General features: G+C 44.7%; 1 protein-coding gene across 1 annotated transcript in view; it reads left to right on the forward strand.

The window, feature by feature from the left end:
* Nucleotides 1–20254, forward strand: part of ROR2 (receptor tyrosine kinase like orphan receptor 2) — an 84232-nt gene that overhangs the window by 37763 nt on the left and 26215 nt on the right. The window contains exons 3-4 of the mRNA XM_075446847.1: nt 3224–3511; nt 4580–4610. Of these exons, the coding sequence (XP_075302962.1) occupies nt 3224–3511; nt 4580–4610 (319 nt within the window). The remainder of the gene's footprint in view (nt 1–3223; nt 3512–4579; nt 4611–20254) is intronic.

Genomic DNA, 20254 nt, shown 5'->3' on the forward strand with positions numbered 1-20254 from the left:
AAAAAATTTCTTTCCTCCATTGAGATGAAATCTCTCCTGATGCAGCTTGCACCCATTGCCCCTTGTCTTCTCCATGTGGCTACTTGTCAAGAGAAGAGTCTTCATCCTCTTTGCAGATGCCTTTAAAGTACTGGGAAACTGTGATGAGTTTTCCCCCTGAGCCCTTGCTTCTGCAGGGAGAAGAGACTAACTCCTTAAAGTTTTTCCTCATAGGGCAGGTCCTCCAACATTTTGGTCATCTTTGTGGCCCACGTTTGGGCACTCTCTAGTCTTGCTGTGTCATTTTTGAATTTTGGGGACCAGAACTGGACACCATACTCAAGGTGCAGCCTGGCAAGCACTGAGTAGATTGGAATGATCACTTCTGTGTCTCTGCTAGTAGTGCCCCTATGGATGCAGCCCGGGATCCGACTTGCTTTCGTTGCCATGGCAGCACTCGTCTGACTCATGTTGAGCTTGTTACCCACCAGGACCCCTGGCTCCCTTTCAGCAAGGCTGCTCCTCATCCACACAGATCCTAGCCTATAATGGGCTCATTGGTTATTCTGACCCAGGTGCAGCACTTTGGACGTGTCCGTGTTAAACCCCATGCAGTTCTTGCTTGCTCCCTCTGTCAGCTTGCTCAGGTCACTCTCTGAGGTGGATCTCCCTGCTGCCACATCACCACTCAGTTTAGTCTCAATAGCAAACCTGGTGCAGATGCTTTCAGTCTCATCTTCCAAGACACTTATGAAGATGTTAAACAGCATGGGGCCTGGTATCGATCCCTGGAGGACCCCACTTGTGACAGGCTGCCAGCCTGAGTAAAAACCACTGGTCACCACCCTCTGAGATGGCCTGTGAGGCAATTTCCTACCTGCCTTGCAGGCCACACATCCAATCTGTATCTTGCCAGAACCTTTCCTTGACTTGGTGCTTTCATGGCCCTGCATTGTGGCTCCACTCCTCTTCCACGCAACAGCTCAACACCATTACTGTGACTGGAAGTCCTCGCACTTCTTCAATGCCCCAGTTGTTTTGCTAGAATTGGAAGAACTTTTCAACTTTCCCACTTTTCCGCTTCTTTTCATAAATTGATTCTTCTGATTGGAGCGGTATTAGTAAGTATGACAACTCTTTTTTGAACATATTTCAAATAAATATAATTGTTCCCTTCCTGACTGTATGCACTTCCTTGATGGTGCTGATGAGAATAAACTGCATATAGATTACGAAAAAGTGGCAAAATAAATTGTGGTACACTCTAAAAAATGAGCCGAGAGTGAAATAGCCTTGAAAATTCCTTTTCTAACTTGTGATAGGGTTGATCATGCTTGCTTTCTTGCCGCTAAAAATGCTTATATGTGTAAAATGTTGGCCTAAGCAATAGTTGTAATCAACTGATTTTATTCCCTGTATCAGTAAGGTAATTTTCTGTTTTTCTGTCCCCTGCCAGAATGTCATCCTAGTGTTCTGATTCTGCAGCTATGAAATGTAACTGGAAACCACAACAAATGATACTGTTCTGGCATGACATTGCAGAAAGCATTCATGTACTTTTTCTCCCTTTTTTATCAGGCATTTGAAAAGATAGGTTTTTTGTGTTCTGCCAAAATGTTTTAAAGTCTACTAAAGATTTGTAGGCTAATGATAGGAAAAACAAATGTAAAATTGCATACCGAATAATTTATCATTTTATGAGGAAAAAGGGTGACAAAATAATTTTCCTGTAACTTTGAAATGTCATGTGGAGATTATACATGTTTGGCTTTACTCCGTTTTCTATGTTGTGGCATACGGAATTTACTCTTACCTGCACTGTATTTTCGTACTGTTCATTAAAGCAGGATTTCTTTTCAAACACTAGTGGTAGAGAACAATGTAATACTCGGGAAAATGCAATTTTCCAGCAAAATCTGGCTTTGCAAATTCATTATATTCTGATGTGTCTACTGCTCCCCTCTCCAGTGCTACACTTAGCCATTACAGAGGAACTGATTTTCATGGTCATGTCAAATGTAAATCAAAGCAGAGCATCAATTTTCTTAAGGTATTTCAGCAATTGGACTGTGAATGTTGATCATTGCGTTACTGGTGTTAGATTCCTGCAAAGTAATAGACTATTTCCTAATTAAACAACTGCAGAATAGTGTAACTGATAAGAAATGGCACATGTGGACATCCATCAAAGTTACTTGATACTTGGATCCAGCTGACTTAAAAATGTAATGTGATATGAAGTGTTCCTGATGCTCTGTGTCTAGATGGTATAAATTCATCAGAACAAATGTAGGAGCATGACAGCTAGATACTTTTCTTACTTTTGATAATCCCATTATTATTAAACAATAAAGCAACAAAAGGTTTGATTGTCAAGTTTTTTTACAGTGTTCTTCCATTAATTACTTTTTTTAATAACTTGAGCTCACCAGCATATGTACTTTTTGACAAGCCCTCTGCTTTCAGCAAACCACAGATTATTGCTTTTCCATTTATGAAACTAAACTCATGAAAGCTGATTACTCAATATCTATACAGACCTTTCTTTGTGCAATTTAGCACTATTTTAGGACTTGGTGTAAAAAATGGCAGCCCATAATCAATTCAAATGTACCCTCTGTATCACAGGTTACTTCTGCAATTGAGACATCCTTTCTTTAAATTGAATGTGAGACTTATCATCTTTAAAATTCAATTGTAAGATAAACCTGTCCAAATCAGGCTCAGCTTAAGATTTTCTTGTCAGATGAGTATCTGACAAGTGAAATCAATATTTGAAAGTTTTAGTTATTTTTAAGACACATATATAACCATGTGAGAAGATTAAGTGGCAAAATTATGATACTCTAATATGGTTGCAACTGGGATTACTCTTTTATGGAATAACAATGTATTCTTCTGTTATAGCACTAAGCGTTTCCCAGGAGACATAGAAACTAACCACAAAAAGTCATTATTGCTTCAGAATAGGTGTCCACAAAGGGAGCTAGGATTGTAATAGTATTAATTCATGCTTGACCTTCTAATCTGCATACCTACCCGCAGACAAACATGAAGTCAGTCGTGAAGGGCGTAAGTGCTATGCTGTGAGGTCCCTAGGACAGCAGATTGCATTTCTTTGGGGTATATGCTTGAAAGAAAACTGAAACCATTTCCCAGATCCTCTCTTAAAAGTGTGCCTTTGGGCAGTCTTTTATCGCAACCCAAGTGAAGTTTGATCTTTTGTGACCTTTTACCTTTTTAGGTTACTTCCTGACCTTTTTGGAACCAGTAAACAATATCACGGTAGTCCAGGGGCAAACAGCAATCCTCCACTGCAAGGTAGCAGGAAATCCATCTCCGAATGTCAGATGGCTAAAAAATGATGCTCCGGTAGTTCAGGAGCCAAGACGGATCATCGTCAGAAAAACAGATTATGGTTCGCGTCTGAGAATCCAGGATCTGGATACTACGGACACGGGATACTACCAGTGCGTGGCTTCGAACGGGATGAAGACGATAACTGCAACAGGAGTGTTGTTTGTAAGGCTCGGTGAGTTCCTGGCTCTTATAATTACTCAGACTGCTTTATAGACTAGGTATCAATTTTCACATTAGCATAATGAGAAGCGAATTTGATGTTTTAAGAAGAGTTCTTAACACAAAAAGAAGTAAATAAAGCCATTGCCTGGGGCCTCACCCCCAGCACAGAACTTCTCAGTTGAACTCGATACCTGTTTACTGGTAATAAAAGAAAGTAAATATAGATGGAAAGGTCTGTAAATACGTAGTGAAGAAAAAATTTTTAAAAAGTGCCAGTATAAAGTACAAAAAGGTAACATTTCATTGCCTGGGGTTTTCACTCTGCTGCTGAACTCAGCCTGTGAAAAAAATGGTGGAACGTAGAATGAGAAGAGTTTTCTACATGGTGTTCGTAGTGCTGGGCCCATCCTTGTGAAATACCACATCTGTACTGCTATGTGAAGCCTGGCCTCAGGTGCAGCCCTTTGACAGCTGAAGGTACACCACACCTTTCAAGAAGTTCTTGTATTGCATTTAGGAGACTTAGTCATCCAGCCTGGAAGGCAAGCTTTTATTTAGTTTGCTTCTGAAGCAAAGGGGAAAAAATTTTAGAGACATTTTCCTAAAATTTCTTGTAGTTTTGCAATGAATATAGCTACCTCCACATTTTAGTTAGTAGTGATTCATTAAGTGCTGGGTATTGGACCTTGTTTCTGCTGTGACAAAGGTTAAGAGCATGCCCTTGTCATACCATAAACTCTGATAGTAAGGCTCAGGTGGGGCTTATTAAGAGGTAAGTGATGTGTCAAGGTAACACACCGTCTTTTTAACAGCCTGTGTTTTTATGGTGGGAGGTATTTTCTGACAAAAATTAAGTCCACTTAAGTTGCTGCCTGAGCAGACAGAAAGTTCATGTGATTTTTTATTTGTGGCTTTGAAAATAGCAATATACAATTATGTGCAGGAATGCAGAGGTTTTTGTTTGAATCTTGAGACAAACCTTCCTTAAATGGACAGTTTCCTTTAGATTGCTGTTGACTTTTTTAGTGCTGTTGTCCTTGAGCCAAACTTGCCAGCAATGTTTGTTTTATGTTTACAGGTCCAACAAACAGCCCAAATCACAATCTTCAGTAAGTACTTTTTGGAAAATTACTTAATGTACTCTGACCAATTTTGTTCTCTAAGAATTTAGTTCGTAAACTCAGTAAACACTGCCTGCAACCACGGTGTGCTTGCTAAAAATACCTAATTTGATTGAAAACTCACAGAATGGGTGAAAGCTTTTTCAGACAGCAATAGCATTGTGGTACAGTGGGTTTTGGTTTGATCATATTTTCTTGAGCAACTTCTGCTTGCTTATTTCATATTTTGGACAAGCAAAATACCACAAAGTCATGATGTTTGAACAGTCATTGTTTACAGGCCAAGTATGGGCTGGAAGAGTGGTTAAAAATGAATGGGTAAAATGCTTAGATTGCTGCGGTTGTAAATTTACCCATGCTGTATTATTATAACTTGAAAAGTCAGATAAAACAAAACTAGAATCCTGTCTTTGAGTAGGTAGGTAAAACCTCTGTTGGTTAGTGTCATTTTGACTTTAGTAGTGATTTGGTGATTTTTGCTAGCTGCCTGGGCTTACTTTCTGATCCAATCATAAGGATGAAAATAGAAAGTTCTGTTTCTTCATTGTTGCTTTATGTGTTAGTTTTAATTTGAATACTGTGTGTTGTATAGTTTTGTGAAATAAATTCTGCAGTTGGTCGGTTAATGGAGTGAGGAATGCAGTCTGAGGCCTTTGTGTGTGTTAATGGCATCAAATTAGTGTTGGTGATGGACTAATTAAAAACAGGAGTAAAAGCAAATTTGTAAAGACATGTTCGTGTTTTTTGGAAGTAAGCTACTGATCAGTGTTTGTGATCTCTGAACATCCAGTGGCTTGAGTGGAAACCCTTTAAAGAACTGCAGTGGGCTGACCACTAATCCATCCATCTTGCATGTACCACACTCAGTTGTCTTACATTTATGAAAATAATGCCACATGGTACACATTCTGGTATTTTATATGCACAGAAAGTGCAAATGAATTTAAAGGATTTCAACATTGTAGGAATTTAACAAGTTTTCATCTCTTTCTTAAAACTGGTTGCTAACTGTTGAAGATTAAAAACAGCTGTTCATGACAGAGTACAAAAAAAGTAATCTTTTTTGTAACCACTGAAATCCTGCTTCAGATTTTACAGCACTTCAGAAAACTGTTATACACCTGTTCTATAAAGCAGAAAAATAGTGAGATACCAGGAAGCTGTTTGATCTTCTCTGAGATCAGAAGGCAGAGACTGGTACAAGAGACAGAAACTGAAACTGCGTAGTGAAGCACTGAACTGAAGTTCAAAGAATAGTTCTCAAATGCAACTGAGGAATAGCAAGTTCTGAGCACAAGGAGAAAAGCTGGGAGCCAAGTTTTACATTGATGCACTTTTTGTTACTGAGTGAATCATTAATCTTTTATCTTTTAGTTTCCCTAGTATTTCCCAACCTCTTCTGTTGTACTGAGCATCACCATATTAATATTGCACAAATATCAACACAAATAAATTCAAACTGATGAGGTGAAGAAAAATTACTGTGTGACATGTATTTCTTAATTACATTCCCCCCGCTGCCCTGGAAGTGAGTTAATTCTCCCGAGCCATCTTTCATCCCAGTTTTGCCTAGGTTTTGAATGCCTGACTATTCAGCCTTTTCTGGTTTTGAACTGCAAGTTAAAATAAATAAATAATAACAAAAAAAAAAACCCTGTTGCTCAGAATATGTCACCTCTAAATCAGTCTTGTATCAATGGTATCGATGGTGGAACTGGAAGCAGCAGCATGCCATCGTTGCTTTGGACCTATCATTAAAAGGTGAAGAGTATGCTGCTGGTAGATATTTTTTTAATATCCATTACATTGGAGAGAAAGCTGAAACTTCAGAAAAACAAGCTCAGGTCAGAGGTCTATTGAGAAGTCATCAGGGACTTATCATAAGAGGTCCATGAGCTATCAGAGGTTGCAGATCTTGCCTCATTGCATGCCTGCTCCTTTTTCAATTTTTTTCCTGTTTCCTACCTAACCAGGTTTTGCCCAGTTTTCCAAAGTTCTATCCTTCTTTTTTGATACTGTCTTTTTTTTTTTTGTTTGCTTATGCTTCACAATTGTTCTCATGTTCCTCTTCTCCATGCCTCCTACCTAGTCCTTCAAATAAAATGCCATAATTTGGCACTATTATTTTTTTTCTTTTTAGAAACTGATTATGATTTTTTTAATGAATTTTTTGTATAAAATCATTTAGGTCAATTAGTAAGCCAGAAAAGAGTAAAGGGGAAAAAGGCAACAGAAATACCTAACTGCTTGGAAGGAGCCCACAAGAAACAAAGGGCTCTTTCTGTTTGCTGGCTGCACAGCCCAGTCTCGTGTTGAACCACCCAAGAGCTGTTTCTCCTGACATTAATGCTTCCAAAAAGACATGCTTCAGTGGAAGCACTGAAATCTAAAGCCATTGTAACTTGGTTTAAAACTATACCTAATGAATTATTAAGGTATAAAATAAATTACCTATGTAGATACCATCTAGCAAGGTATTTTTATACAGTCCATGTGTTCTGCTGTGGATGTCTAGAAATCATCTACAATTAAAGATTGCCAGAGATAAAATTTGCATTATTCAGTCCGACTTGCCAATGCAAAAAAGGGCCCTGACCTTCAGGTAGTGAACTTGAGATATTTCCTTAAAAATCTAAAGGTAAAAACTTTCAACGAAATACATATTCTTAAACTGGTGTGGATTTTTTTGAGAGGGTGTAGATGTCTTTAGTTTCTGTGAAGGTCCATATCTGTAAAAATTTCTAGGGATTTTTCTGTAGAAATGCAAGAATGCAATCTACCCTACTATTTATCTACCCTAATCTACCCTACTTTATCAGAATTATTATAATTTTTGACAGTATTAATAGCTAGTACAAAGTAATTTACAGAAGAAATAAAATCAAAACACAGTCTGAAAACTAGTCTCTGACCAGCCTTTGCTGTCCAAAGGACTGTGCTACTAGAGGACAGATCAGCAGGTTTAATCCTTTCTCTCAATGCACAATGCTATTACCTTTTGTATTATGAACATTATTAGCTTTTGCCCTTCTAAAGAGAGACATTCTGTCCATTCAAAAAGGTACAAGTGTGTGGGAATAAAATAAATGGGTAGCAAATACCAGAGAATGTTTTTTTTTAGCATGATTCAAAATTAAGCAACGGATGTGTATGTCTTGGAGTCTAAGAACAGGAGGACAGAACAGTTGCCTTCTCTTCTATAAGTGTTGCTCTTAAAAGGTAACGTCATTCTAATGGACTTTGTGTTCTCTAGTGTGCTGTATTTTCCTCTTGAATTGAACAGTGAGATTGAATTTTACCTGTTGGGTAAATTCCTGTTTTGAAGCTGTTTAGATTTCTCCTCAAGGCTGTGACTGTAGTGGTGCCACCTTGAAGGCAACTTGGGATGGAAGATATCTGACAGTTTGTTGGCTCTAAGGGCTTCTGGAAAGTCTGATGGGACTTTAGCAGAAGTGAGGAAGGCACAACAGAGTACAGGCAGAAAGAAGTAGCTACAAACTCAGCCCTTGCCAAGTGTAGGTGAACAGAACTGGCTCTGTTGCCACTGCTGCACTTTTCGCCACATGACGTTTTTGCAGTCTGCTCAGGATGCCAGGAGGTGAGTATCTCCTTCCAGAGCCCAGTGCAGGACAACTGGGCTTTCTAAGAAACCTTGAGAAGTCCCTGTTTTATCGAACTCAGACTAAGAGCGGTTCTGAGTTTGCAATCACTGATGCCTGTATGCTGGACGCTTAGAAGGACAAATAGATGGGAAGTCATCAAGTAGAAATTGTCATTACTTTGGGGAGGAATTTTTGAGTTATTAATCGTTCAGAAGAAATTTGCATGCTCTCATGCCTTATTTTCTTCAAGTAGTTTGGGACAACAGTAAAAATTTGAAGATTCAGTCCACTGGAGGTTGAAGCAGTTGAGAAAAAAACAGTTCTTTCAAACAAATGAAAACAGAGTGTCTTTAAAAACTAGTAACATGCCTGAGTTAAAACTTGGGTGAGGAACTCTGAGACTGAGGTGGGCGGTTTATTCTTGTTGGGTCTGCGTATCCCATGGCTTTTATCATGCAGCCAAAGCACATCTCTTCTGTGACCTTCTGTGTGGTGTGATGAGCAGTCATACAGTTTATGATGGGGGCAAGTATGTTTTCATCATGTGACAAATCTCCAAGTAATTAGAACATGGAAAAGGGAATATGGGGCCTTGGGAAAGAGGGTTGAAAGGAGTGAGTCATCAGAGCACTTCACTCTCAGGCCATCTCTCTACTCATGGCTGGGGTCTTCCAGGTAAAAGACGGTAGCTGTGGGGGCAAATAGTTTTGTAAACTGGATCTGCCTGGCAAACCAAAGGTGCTCGACATCATGTTAAAAAGGAAGAATACTTTCCTTACTGTCACACAGCAGCACCACTTGTATCTTCCTCCTTTCCTTGGGTGGTGTGGCAAATACTCTTTAGTCTCAGTGCAGTTCAGCCACTGATAAAATTTTTAGTCTTGTAAATTATAGAAGACTATCTTGAAATTCACATAAACAGATGTTTTTATGACCAATACAGGGTTGTCTCAACTTCGAAGTTACAGTGTTTATTCAGGCCCATAAGGGCCAGGTGTTCAATGATGGGCCTCCTCCAGAATGACATGTATGCCTTTTGTTTTGTCAAAATATACACTTGGCTGAGGTGACCGTATTTGAAGTATATATATTTTTCTAAAATATTTGTGGTAACATGTTGAAGTTACAGAATAAGCGCATACTTTGTGTTCTGGTTTCCTGTTTTAATCAAGGAAGAAGAAGGATTTAGTGATTAAACACTGGACTGTAATTTTAGAGGTCTGGGTTCAATTTCTGGCTGTGCTGCTGTCTCCATGTGTGATTGGATCAAGTTGGTTAGCCTTTGTCTCTCCATGCTTTGTACATCAGATGGAGATAGTTGATCTTGCGAATTTTTTGCCTTCCTCTATTGTGGGATCAGATCGCTTCAAAATGTTTAGGGTACATTCTTTCTGTATAAAGCATGGAATGTTATTCCTATTTTATGAATGAGGAACTGAGGCACAGATTATCTTGGGCTGTTCTACATTAAACAGCAGTTATTTGCCTTGGCACATTTCCTGGCTCCCTGACAATCCAGTCTGGGGATCTGGCTGGTGCATGATGCAGTTCCCTCCTAGCCCCTATGTGTCAGTTTCCTTTTTTCTTTCAAGATTGTGGGGAAGGCTGTATTTCACTTTGGTGTGGGGCTGGGACTCCTTTCAGGGAATTTTGATCCACAATCTCAGACCTGCTTCTGGGTCTGTCGGTTTAAATGTCCTTTGACAGTCGCTCAGGCCGAGACAGGAAATTTGTAGAGGAAGGAGGGAACTGAAACCAAGGATACAGTAAACCATTTGACATACTCTTTTCTGTCTTACCTATTTTAGAGTGTAATTTTTCAGTACAGTAATTGGTTTTACTCCAGCTGTGTACAATACAGCCTAGTAGGGCTCATAAATATACTGTGTCACAAGTAACATATAACTAAACTATGCTGTGGTCTGGCCACAGCTGTAGAGTACACTCACAGAATCACAGAATGGTAGGGGTTGGAGGGACCTCTGTGGGTCATCTAGTCCAACCCCCCTGCCGAAGCAGGGTCACCTGCAGCAGGCTGCACAGGACCTTGTCCAGGTGGGTCTTGAATATCTCCAGAGAAGGAGACTCCACAACCTCCCTGGGCAGCCTGTTCCAGTGCTCCATCACCCTCAGAGGGAAGAAGTTCCTCCTCATGTTCAGACGGAACTTCCTATGCTTCAGTTTGTGCCCATTGCCCCTTGTCCTGTCGCTGGGCACCACTGAAAAGAGTTTGACCCCATCCTCTTGACACCCACCCTTGAGATATTTGTAAGCATATATTAGGTCCCCTCTCAGCCTTCTTCAGGCTGAACAAGCCCAGCTCCTTCAGCCTCTCCTCCTAGGACAGATGCTCCAGTGCCCTCATCATCCTCATAGCCCTCCGCTGGACTCTCTCCAGTAGCTCCACATCTTTCTTGAAGTGGGGAGCCCAGAACTGGACAGAGTACTCCAGGTGGGGCCTCACTAGGGCAGTGTAGAGGGGAAGGAGAACCTCCCTCGACCTGCTGGCCACACTCTTCTTGATGCACCCCAGGATCCCATTGGCTTTCTTGGCAGCCAGGGCACACTGCTGGCTCATGGTTAACCTGTCGTGCACCAGCACACCCAGGTCCCTCTCTGAAGAGTTGTTCTTCAGCAGGTCCGCCCCAAGCCTGTACTGATGCATGGGGTTGTTCCTCCCCAGGTGCAGGACCCTGCATTTGCCTTTGTTGAACCTCCTCAGGTTCCTTTCTGCCCAACTTTCCAGCCTATCCAGGTCACACTGAATGGCAGCACAGCCTTCTGGTGTATCTACCACACCTCCCAGTTTGGTGTCATCAGCAAACTTGCTGAGGGTAGATTCTAACTCTTCATCCAGGTCATTGATGAAGAAGTTAGTTAAACAACACTGGGCCCAGTACTGACCCCCGGGGGACACCACTTGTTACCAGCCTCCAACTAGACTCAGCGCCGCTGATGACAACCCTCTGAGTTCTGCCATTCAGCCAGTTCTCAGTCCACCTCACCGACCACTCATCCAGCCCACACTTCCTGAGCTTCCCTAGGAGGATGTTATGGGAAACTGTGTCAAGCCTTGCTGAAGTCAAGGTAGACAACATCCACGGCTCTCCCCTCATCTACCCAGCCAGTCATGCCATCGTAGAAAGCTATCAGATTGGTCAGGCATGATTTCTCCTTGGTGAATCCATGCTGACTACTCCTGATAACCTTCTTTTCCTCCACTTGCTTGTTGATGACCTCCAGGATAAGCTGCTCCATCACCTTTCCCTGGATGGAGGTGGGGCTGACCGGCCTGTAGTTCCCTGGGTCCTCCTTCTTGCCCTTTCTGAAGAGTGGAGTGACATTGGCCTTTCTCCAGTCCTCAGGCACCTCCCCTGTCCTCCAGGACCTCTCAAAGATGATGGAGAGTGGCTCAGCAATGACATCTGCCAGCTCCCTCAGCACTCGTGGGTGCATTCCATCGGGGCCCATGGATTTGTGGACGTCCAGATCGCTGAAGCGATCCCTCACGCAGTCCTCCTTGACCAAGGGAAAGTCATCCTCTCTGTGGGCTTCTTCTCTTACCTCCGGGGCCTGGGATTCCTGAGGGCCTGCCTTGGCACTGAAGACTGAAGCAAAGAAGGCATTCACTAGCTCTGCCTTCTCCGCATCCTCCGTCACCAGGACACCCGCCTCATTCAGCAGCGGCCCCACATTGTCCCTAGCCTTCCTTTTGCTGCTGATGTAGTTGAAGAAGCCCTTCTTGTTGTTTTTGACATCCCTTGCCAGCTTCAATTCCAGGTGAGCCTTGGCCTTCCTCGTCGCATCCCTGCATGCTCTGACCACATTCCTGTACTCTTCCCAAGTGGCCTGTCCCTCTTTCCACATTCCATGGACCTTTCTCTTCCACCTGATCTCCGCTAGAAGCTGCTTGTTTAACCATGCAGGTCTCCTGCCTCCTTTGCTAGATTTCTTTCTCAGGGGGATGCACCACTCCTGAGCATGGAGGAAGTGATATTTAAACAGTGACCAGCTCTCTTGGACCCCCCTGCCTTCGAGAGCCCTGGCCCACGGGATTCCTCCCAGTAGCTCCTTGAAGAGGGCAAAGTCAGCCCTCCTGAGGTCCAGGGTTTTGATCCTGCTTATCGCCCTGCTTCCTCCACGCAGGATCCTGAACTGCACCATTTCATGGTCACTGCAGCTGAGTCTAGCTCCAGCCTTCACATCCTTCACCAGTCCCTCCTGACCCTGTGTCTTGTAACGGAAACTGTGAAATTTTTATCCTGAGCTTACTTTTGTGTTTGAAAAACAAATATTTTCTCACGAAAAAGCCTAGAATATATGTAATTCAAAGCAGAGTTAAAGAGCAGTGCAAGTATTGGTTTGGGTTGCTTTGCACCACACCAGACACCAGCTTCTTTCCACACTATGTTACTTTTTCAGCTTCAGTCTTTTCTAATTGCTAGTAAATAAATGATGAGCCAGCTAATGCATTTTAGATTATTTAGTGATAGAAATAGAAATTCAGTATGTGTTTACGAAGTTGACTAATTTTAAAAGCCAGATGTGTACTTAAACTAATATACATAGCATTTTGAAGTAGACACAAGTGTCTGTATTCCTGCAACTTGTTATCTGGGGAAACTATTGCAAGTGGTAATTTTTAAATTTCCTTCAAATGAAGGGAAGAACAAAGAAAAGAAGCTGACAAGGAATATCAAAAAAAAGGATAATGGTCTGTTTCAATCTGTTATGCTTACTAATCCATATTGTCCAGACCCATCCCCCATTTACCCCCCCAGAAAAGCGAAGCCAAGCATATGCAAAGGTGACCTCCAGGAAAGCTTTACTTTCTTTGTCCTACTGTATGAATTGAGTGCCCTTGAGACTTACGGTGTAATGCAGCTACTTTGCCACTGCATTACTGAAAAATCCTAGTTGCAAAGACAAGAAAGCAGCCCTATGGAACTTGCCTGCTTTTGGGCAAGGTTTCCAAATAACTTAGGAAGAAGAGAGTAGTTACACTTCTGTCTACTCTTACAGTTGAGCGAACTTACGGCTAAATGTGAGGAAGCACCTTCCCACTTGTGATTAGGAGTACTGTCAAGATACTTTTAAATGGGTTGGATCAAGCAGTGTAATGCATACCTCTTTACATTTATGTATGTGGCTTCAGCATGCAGTACACCAAAGCACACAAACACTTTCTTCCCTAAGAGTTCTGCTTTCCAAATCTTAGAAATTTAGCTTGTAGGTGGATATTCAAGGAAGTTCATGGTTTCCGTGGGGGAGAATTTACAACAGCCTGTGTGCTGGAAGAGCCTGTTCTCTAATCTGTGGAGTGGTAGTTAGGTTTTTGATAGCCAGCAGGCTATCATATCAGGCAAGCCGTAAGGTGCAGCTCTTGAGACATGCAGTGTGTGGCGGAGAGCCAAATGCAGCTCTGACTTCGTAAATATGTGACCCCAACATGACCTCTTCCAGCAAATTCCGGATTAGTAGCAGGTGCTTAGGTTTGGGCAGCTCAGAGATATAATTTGTATTAAACTACCAAAGAAATTGCAAGTGAAATAAGACATTTGTTGATCAGTTTAAGGGTAAACGTAAATTGATATTCAAAGTATTAACGGCCCTTGGGCTTTTGGCAAGTACATACGACAGCTGTTGGACATCCCTGATATAAGCAGCAATCTTTAGTTTATTTTGATTTTACTTCCTCCCTCTCTTCCACCCCTTTTCTCCTTCGTTTAGTAGCTTAAATGGCTTTCAAAGTATTTATTGTATATCCTACAAAAGGACAGTTACATGTCCGTGAGACTTCCTGTCAGCATTTGATGCCACATTGAGTTTAATTAGAGTTCCTTAGGATGCTGAATAGCCTCTAAGTGCATACAAGGGAAGGATGAATGTTGTAGTTAGGCACAATAAAAGAAGACTATTGTAATGAAAAACAGGTAATTTAACAAAATGAGATAATGTTGTAACACCATACCATAAATCATGCTTGCAATTTTTATGGCTTTAAGGTTAATTTTTCTCTACTTAGTAATTTTTGTTTTCCGTTTCAGTTGGAAAGAGCCAAACAAACTATAGATGCAACTAATTTAGTGTGCTTGAGAGAAATTGAAATGGATGGTACAAACTGATAAAATTTGAACATTTTCGTTCAAATCTAAATAACAATGAGAGTGGTAGAAGGCGTGGTTTTAAAAAAAAGAGAGAGAAAATATACTAAGGAAATCTGCTCTTTTAAATTGGTACTGCTATGTTAAGTCTAAAATTTGAAGTATTGAGGAAATGCTGTTTGCACATCTCATCAGCAGTCTCTCTCATGTTCCTGGTCAATCAGAAGTGTCCCATTTCTCATTTTTTTCAATCTCATGGTAACACAGAGGAGGCAAAGGATTACTTTATGTGAGGCACAAACAATATTTGATATGTCACAGAAGCCTTGTTTTTATACATGTGTGTGCACACACATACACATACTTCGCACCACCCCTAAGTTCTTCTAACAGTGCAATTTGCAGACCAGAAAGCACGTTTGCCCCCTCCGCATCATGCTTTCCTTCAAGTTGGAAAATCAGTCGCTTTAGTTCAGTGGGACATTCTCAGCAGCCTGACCTGCATCTAGAAATCTTGATACTTCAATCTGACTCAGTTTTGCCAAATTACCTTGAAAAAACTCCCATTTTCTCACCTGCCTAATGCTAACAAAGTAGTTCCAGATTTCAGAACAGTGAGGGGAAGGGAAGGGAAGGGAAGGGAAGGGAAGGGAAGGGAAGGGAAGGGAAGGGAAGGGAAGGGAAGGGAAGGGAAGGGAAGGGAAGGGAAGGGAAGGGAAGGGAAGGGAAGAAGAGGGAAGAAGAGGGAAGAAGAGGGAAGAAGAGGGAAGAAGAGGGAAGAAGAGGGAAGGGAGAAAGAAGGGAGAAGGGAGAAAGAAGGGAGGAGAAGAGAAGGAGAAGAGAGAATAGTTGGCGGGGAGCTACTAGGGTTGTCTAATCCAGCTGCCTGAGCACTCCAGGGCTGACCAGAAGTTGAAGCATACTGTGAAGGTCATTGTCCAAACACCTCTTTTGAGGGCACTGACAGACGTGGGGCATTGGCCACCTCTCTAGGCAGTAAAGAAATGCTTCCTAATATCCAGTCTAAACCTCCCCTGGTGCAGCTTCAAAACCTTCCCACACATCTTGTTGCTGGATCCGTGAGAGAAGAGATCAGGAGCTCCATCTGCACTTGCCCTCCTCAGGAATCTGTAGGGAGCAGTGAGGTCGCCCCTGAGCCTCCTTTGCTCCAAACTAGACAAGGCCAGCGTCCTGAGCCCCTTGGTATCCATCTGCTGAGCATCTGCTAAAGCTGGGTCCTTTCCAAGCAGTGGAGAGGAAATGCCAGCACCAAGGCTGGATCTGGAATAGCGGGAAGGAAGCCTGTGCTAGAGGGCAGCAGCATGGTCACCTCTCCCTGGCTGCTTTCCAGCCGGGCAGCCCGCCGCATGTGCTGGAGCCTGGCGTTGTCCCTCCCCAGGTGCAGGACTTTGCGCTTCCCCTGGCTGAAGTTGTTGGGGCTCCTGCCTTGGCAGGGCACGAGCCCGGGGTGATGCCGAGAGCAGCCCCAAGCCGTGACCCCGTGCGGGAGGAGGGATTTGGGTGACCCTCTCGCGAGGCTGCACCGGGCAGTGTAGGCTGTCAGGAGAGCAGAGCCCCAGGACCTGGGGGGAGAGGGTGCGGTGGGGAGAAGGAGAGGTGCGGGGAGACGAGCAGTGGGGCACGGGCTGGCCCTGGAGACCTCCCAGCTGGAAGCATCTCCCCCGAGACCAGCTGCAGAGCTGCGGACCTGGGTGCTGCACTTGGCTTCAGGGGCAACAACGAAATAGTTGCTGTCACGCGGGGATGGACCCCTCAGCGTTAACATCCCACCTCTCCTAGCAGAAAAGCAAAAAAGAGCGAGGATAGCCACGCCACCTGCACTGTCAGTAACACAGAGACTTCTTCTGTAGTTTTGATGCACTTATTTTATTAGGGTAATAAACTGGGGGGGAGCTGGGAGCCCTTGAGTGCTGGTGCAGGACCCAGCGGATGGCCCAGTCCTGGTGTGGCCATCCCCCGAGGCACCCTCAAGGGTCAGCGAGGTGGTGCTGGCCTCTTGCTGGCCGGAGAGCCCTGGGACCTGCCGGTCCTCCTCTTCTGGGGTCGCCGTGTCCGCCCAGGGGAGCAATGCCTGCGCCGGCAGGAAGTGGATGGCCAGGGCACAGCCTCCCCTGGCTCCTGCTGGGGCTCCTCTTGCTCGGCAGGGATGGCAGCGGGAGCAGAGCGGTGTCTGCCGGGGCCCCCAGCAAGGGCAGTGGATGAGGTGGTGGGGAGGTCGTCCACGCTGGATGTGTCAGGGCTGTCTCAGGGGTCTGGTCTGGGGCCGGGAGAGCCTCCTCGGGAGGCAGCGGGGCTGGGGGCATCGGGGTTCTGGAAGGAGGCCCCCAGCATCCAGGCTGGCTGCTCTGTATCCAGCCTGTGGATGCCCATGGCTGTCTCCAACAGCCCGCAGCCAAAGGTCTCCTCCATCTCTTGATGGAACCAGGACTGGAGGGTCTGGAGGAGCCAGGGCTGGTCCTGCAAACTGTTTAGCCAGTTTGGGGGCTGGAAGAAGTTCACAGGATTCCTGGGCACCTCTTCCGAAGCGCACCATTCCTGGGCACCCATGATCCTGGAGGTCATCGTCCTCTGACTCGCTGGGAGCTGGTTGCGCCTCTCCAAGGATGTCTGATGGTGGTGTGGATGGCGAGATGACGTGCTCCCTATAGTCGTCATCTGCTTGCACCGAGTGCAAGATGGAGTGGGTGCCCCTCTTGCAGAGGGGGCACTCGAGCTTGCTCTCAGCCCACCGCAGGATGCATTCATAGCAGAAGCGGTGGAGGCATGGCATCGCGTAGCTGATGTCCTCGCAGCTGCCCAGGCAGATAGGGCAGCGCTCCTCCAGCTGCGTGGCCATGCTCTGCACTGGCTGCGGTGGGCTGGGGGGAGCTGGGGATGACAAACTGCTCCCTCTCACGGGCGCTGCAGCAGCTGGTGTCGCGCTAGAAAAGGCAGAGAGGCCACGGTCACTGGCTGGCCTGGAGAGGGTTGGAAGAAGTGCCCAGGTCCCTCAAGCGGGAAACCCTCCCAGCTGCCCAGGGTGAGGTTTGCCCCTGCCCAGCTCACCTCTGCTCCAGCGAGCGCCGCTCCTGGGTGCCCCGGCTGCCGGAAGCTGGCAGGGCCGGGGATAATCCTGCAACGGCTCTGGGGCTGGGCACAGAGAGCTGCAAAGAACAACTCCGTGAGCACACCACCAGCACCAAGGCCTCCCTCAGCACTCCGAACCTCACAAACTGCTCGGCTGGAGTCCGGGCAGAAGCCAGCTGGGTGGGGCTGGGTGCCCACTTACAAGCAGCAAGGGACGCCTGGTCAGAATCCGTCTTTCAGGTTCATCACATTCCATCGCCAGGTGACATCGCAGTCCCATTGCTTGGAGAAGTCTCAGTGCATCCCTCGGTGACAACAGAAGCCATTGCTCAGGACATGGTGACATCAGAACACATCGCTCAAGCACTTGGTGACATCAGAATCTGTTGCTTGGTGACATTACCATCCATCACTCGGGGAAGTGACGATGGGCCATGGTCACCCATGACGCTCGCCCCGTCATTGCTGCGGCCCCAGTGCACACATCTGGGGTTACCACAACACCACAGCCCACTCCATCCCCTCACCTCTTGTTTTCTGCTTGGCATCGATGTTTTACACCAGTCACCAAGGCCTTGACTGCCTCTTCCCAGGGCCCCTTCAGGTCGCCCTGGCCGGGGCAGACGTCTCCAGGCACATACAGCCAGAGGGTTCGCTGGGTCGTGGCTCCCTGAGGGGCTGCAGGACAAAGTCCTGCGGGCTCTCCCCACACCCCAGCACTGCTGGCCAGCCCTCGGGGCTCCCCTGCTTCCTCCCATGGGGCATCAAAGGCAGTGCTTGGCTCGCTCTGGCAGGTCTTCTCCCGTCTCTCTCCCCTAGCCAGATGGCACAAGGGTGATCCGTTCTGCTCAGCACCCACCAGGCCTCCTCTGGGCACTACGTCCCATTTGGGGTCCCGCAGACAGCTTGACAAACCAGAGGGGCTCAGGGGAGGCAAGGAGGCTCTGTGGGGATGGGGCTGCTTCAGCATGGAGCAGAGAAGGGGTCGAGGCACCTCACAGCACCTCACACTGTGAGCACACACCTCACAGTCACTCGAGAGAGTCAACAGCACCTCCCAGTTTAGTATGGTCAGGAAACGTACCAGCTGTGCATTCAACTCCTGTCTCCAGATCATTGATATAAATATTGAAGAGAATTGACCCTGGAATTGAGCCCTGAGGAACTGCGCTGGTGACTGGCCACCAGTCAGATGTAGCCCGATTCGTGACAACCCCTTCAGCCCTGCTGTTCAGCCAGTTCTTCACCCAGCATACCATCTGCCTCCCCAAGGAACATGTGCAGTGTTACCACAATCCCCGAAATAGAGACAGTCTGTCTATCCTCCAGAGTAAGAAGAGGCTGTCTCAGCAGCTAGGAGCATAACAAAAATATTGTTTCACACGGGCACAAACCTATGCTTTCAACAGAAGGCGGGCAGACTGTCTTTTTACGTTCTTCTGTAATGGATTACAATTTATTACCTAAAATCATAGAATCATTTAGGTAGGAAAAGACCCTTGAGATCATCAAGTCCAACCATGAAATGTTGCATGTTAAATAAAAACATTAACTGTAAGATCTGCTAAGTTACACAGGAATCTGAAAGTTAGAAGAAGGGCATACTTGTGAGTGTGCTGCGTTAACAAAGCTAAAACTGTGGCTGGTTTTTGACTCTGAGCTGCTGTGGTGATACTCCCCAGTTATTGTTGGTAGCTGCAAGGTAGCGTATTCATGCTGTGTTTAGTAATTAATGTGGAAAAGACAGCCTCAGTGGATGACAAAGATTAGCTGCATATTTTTTATTTCAGCATTAGGTTGAGGAGAGGAAAGAAAATATTACAAGATCAGTAGTTCCAGGACTCAAGCACTCTAGCAAGAATATGCAATGGGTGATCAGACTGACGGATGTATCGGTATATGCAGGGTCTTAGTTTTCAAGCATTAAGAACTACATGCTGAAATGTTAAACTTGGAGAAGCATTTGTTTTCCTAATTGAGTTTTCTACATGTTTTGATTAGTGAAGAGTTTATTAATATTAAGCCTGATCAGATCAGTTTATAGAGCTGTGGTGCTGGTGCAATTGCTACTCACAGCCTGTCAAGTAAACAATGTTTGCATAGCATCCATGTGTGCAGCATGTGAAAATAAATTATAACTCTGATTTTGGAATGTGAGCTGTTTTGCTTTGCCTGAGATGCAATGCAGTATCCACTACTATACTGTGGGAAGATTTAAATGAAAAATGTGACATTCAGATATTAATTGGTTATACATAGGGAAAAAAAGAAGTGAGGAGTCTTTGGAAATGAGGTCTGATAAGCATTCAGTAAGTGATTTTAAGTCCAAAGCCAGCAAAGTATGGGGAAATTATCATTTGGGATTACATGAGGGATGGATGGATACCCAGGACTCCCAGGATTGTTGGGTGATTCAGGGTGCTGTGCGTCCAGCCCCAACAAAAGATAGCTGTGGAGCCAAAGGTTGTTCCTTTCTACCCTCTTCCAGTGGCTGAAGTAGAGGAGCGTCTGTTTATTTTTATTTCTTGAGAACTCCAGAGGCTTTGATTAAAACTGGCATAGAATGTCCTATGCAGAAAAAGGCAATTTTCCTCATTTAGAAAAAATCAGCAATCCTATTATGTGGAATTACGATGATACACCAGAATTATTTCATGAGTTCTGGATTGCTTAGCCATACCACCCAAACCTCGGTGGCTGGAGCCAGCCAACAAGCGGATGATGCTAATAATAGACTGCTGTCCTCAACACAGACCAGAACAGACCAGAAGAGGCACATACTCATCTATTGACAGAAGTAAATGACGAGACACAATAATTAATAGGTTTTGCTCCAGAG

Source organism: Opisthocomus hoazin, chromosome Z, assembly GCF_030867145.1.
Source record: "Opisthocomus hoazin isolate bOpiHoa1 chromosome Z, bOpiHoa1.hap1, whole genome shotgun sequence".
Classification (NCBI taxonomy): domain Eukaryota; kingdom Metazoa; phylum Chordata; class Aves; order Opisthocomiformes; family Opisthocomidae; genus Opisthocomus; species Opisthocomus hoazin.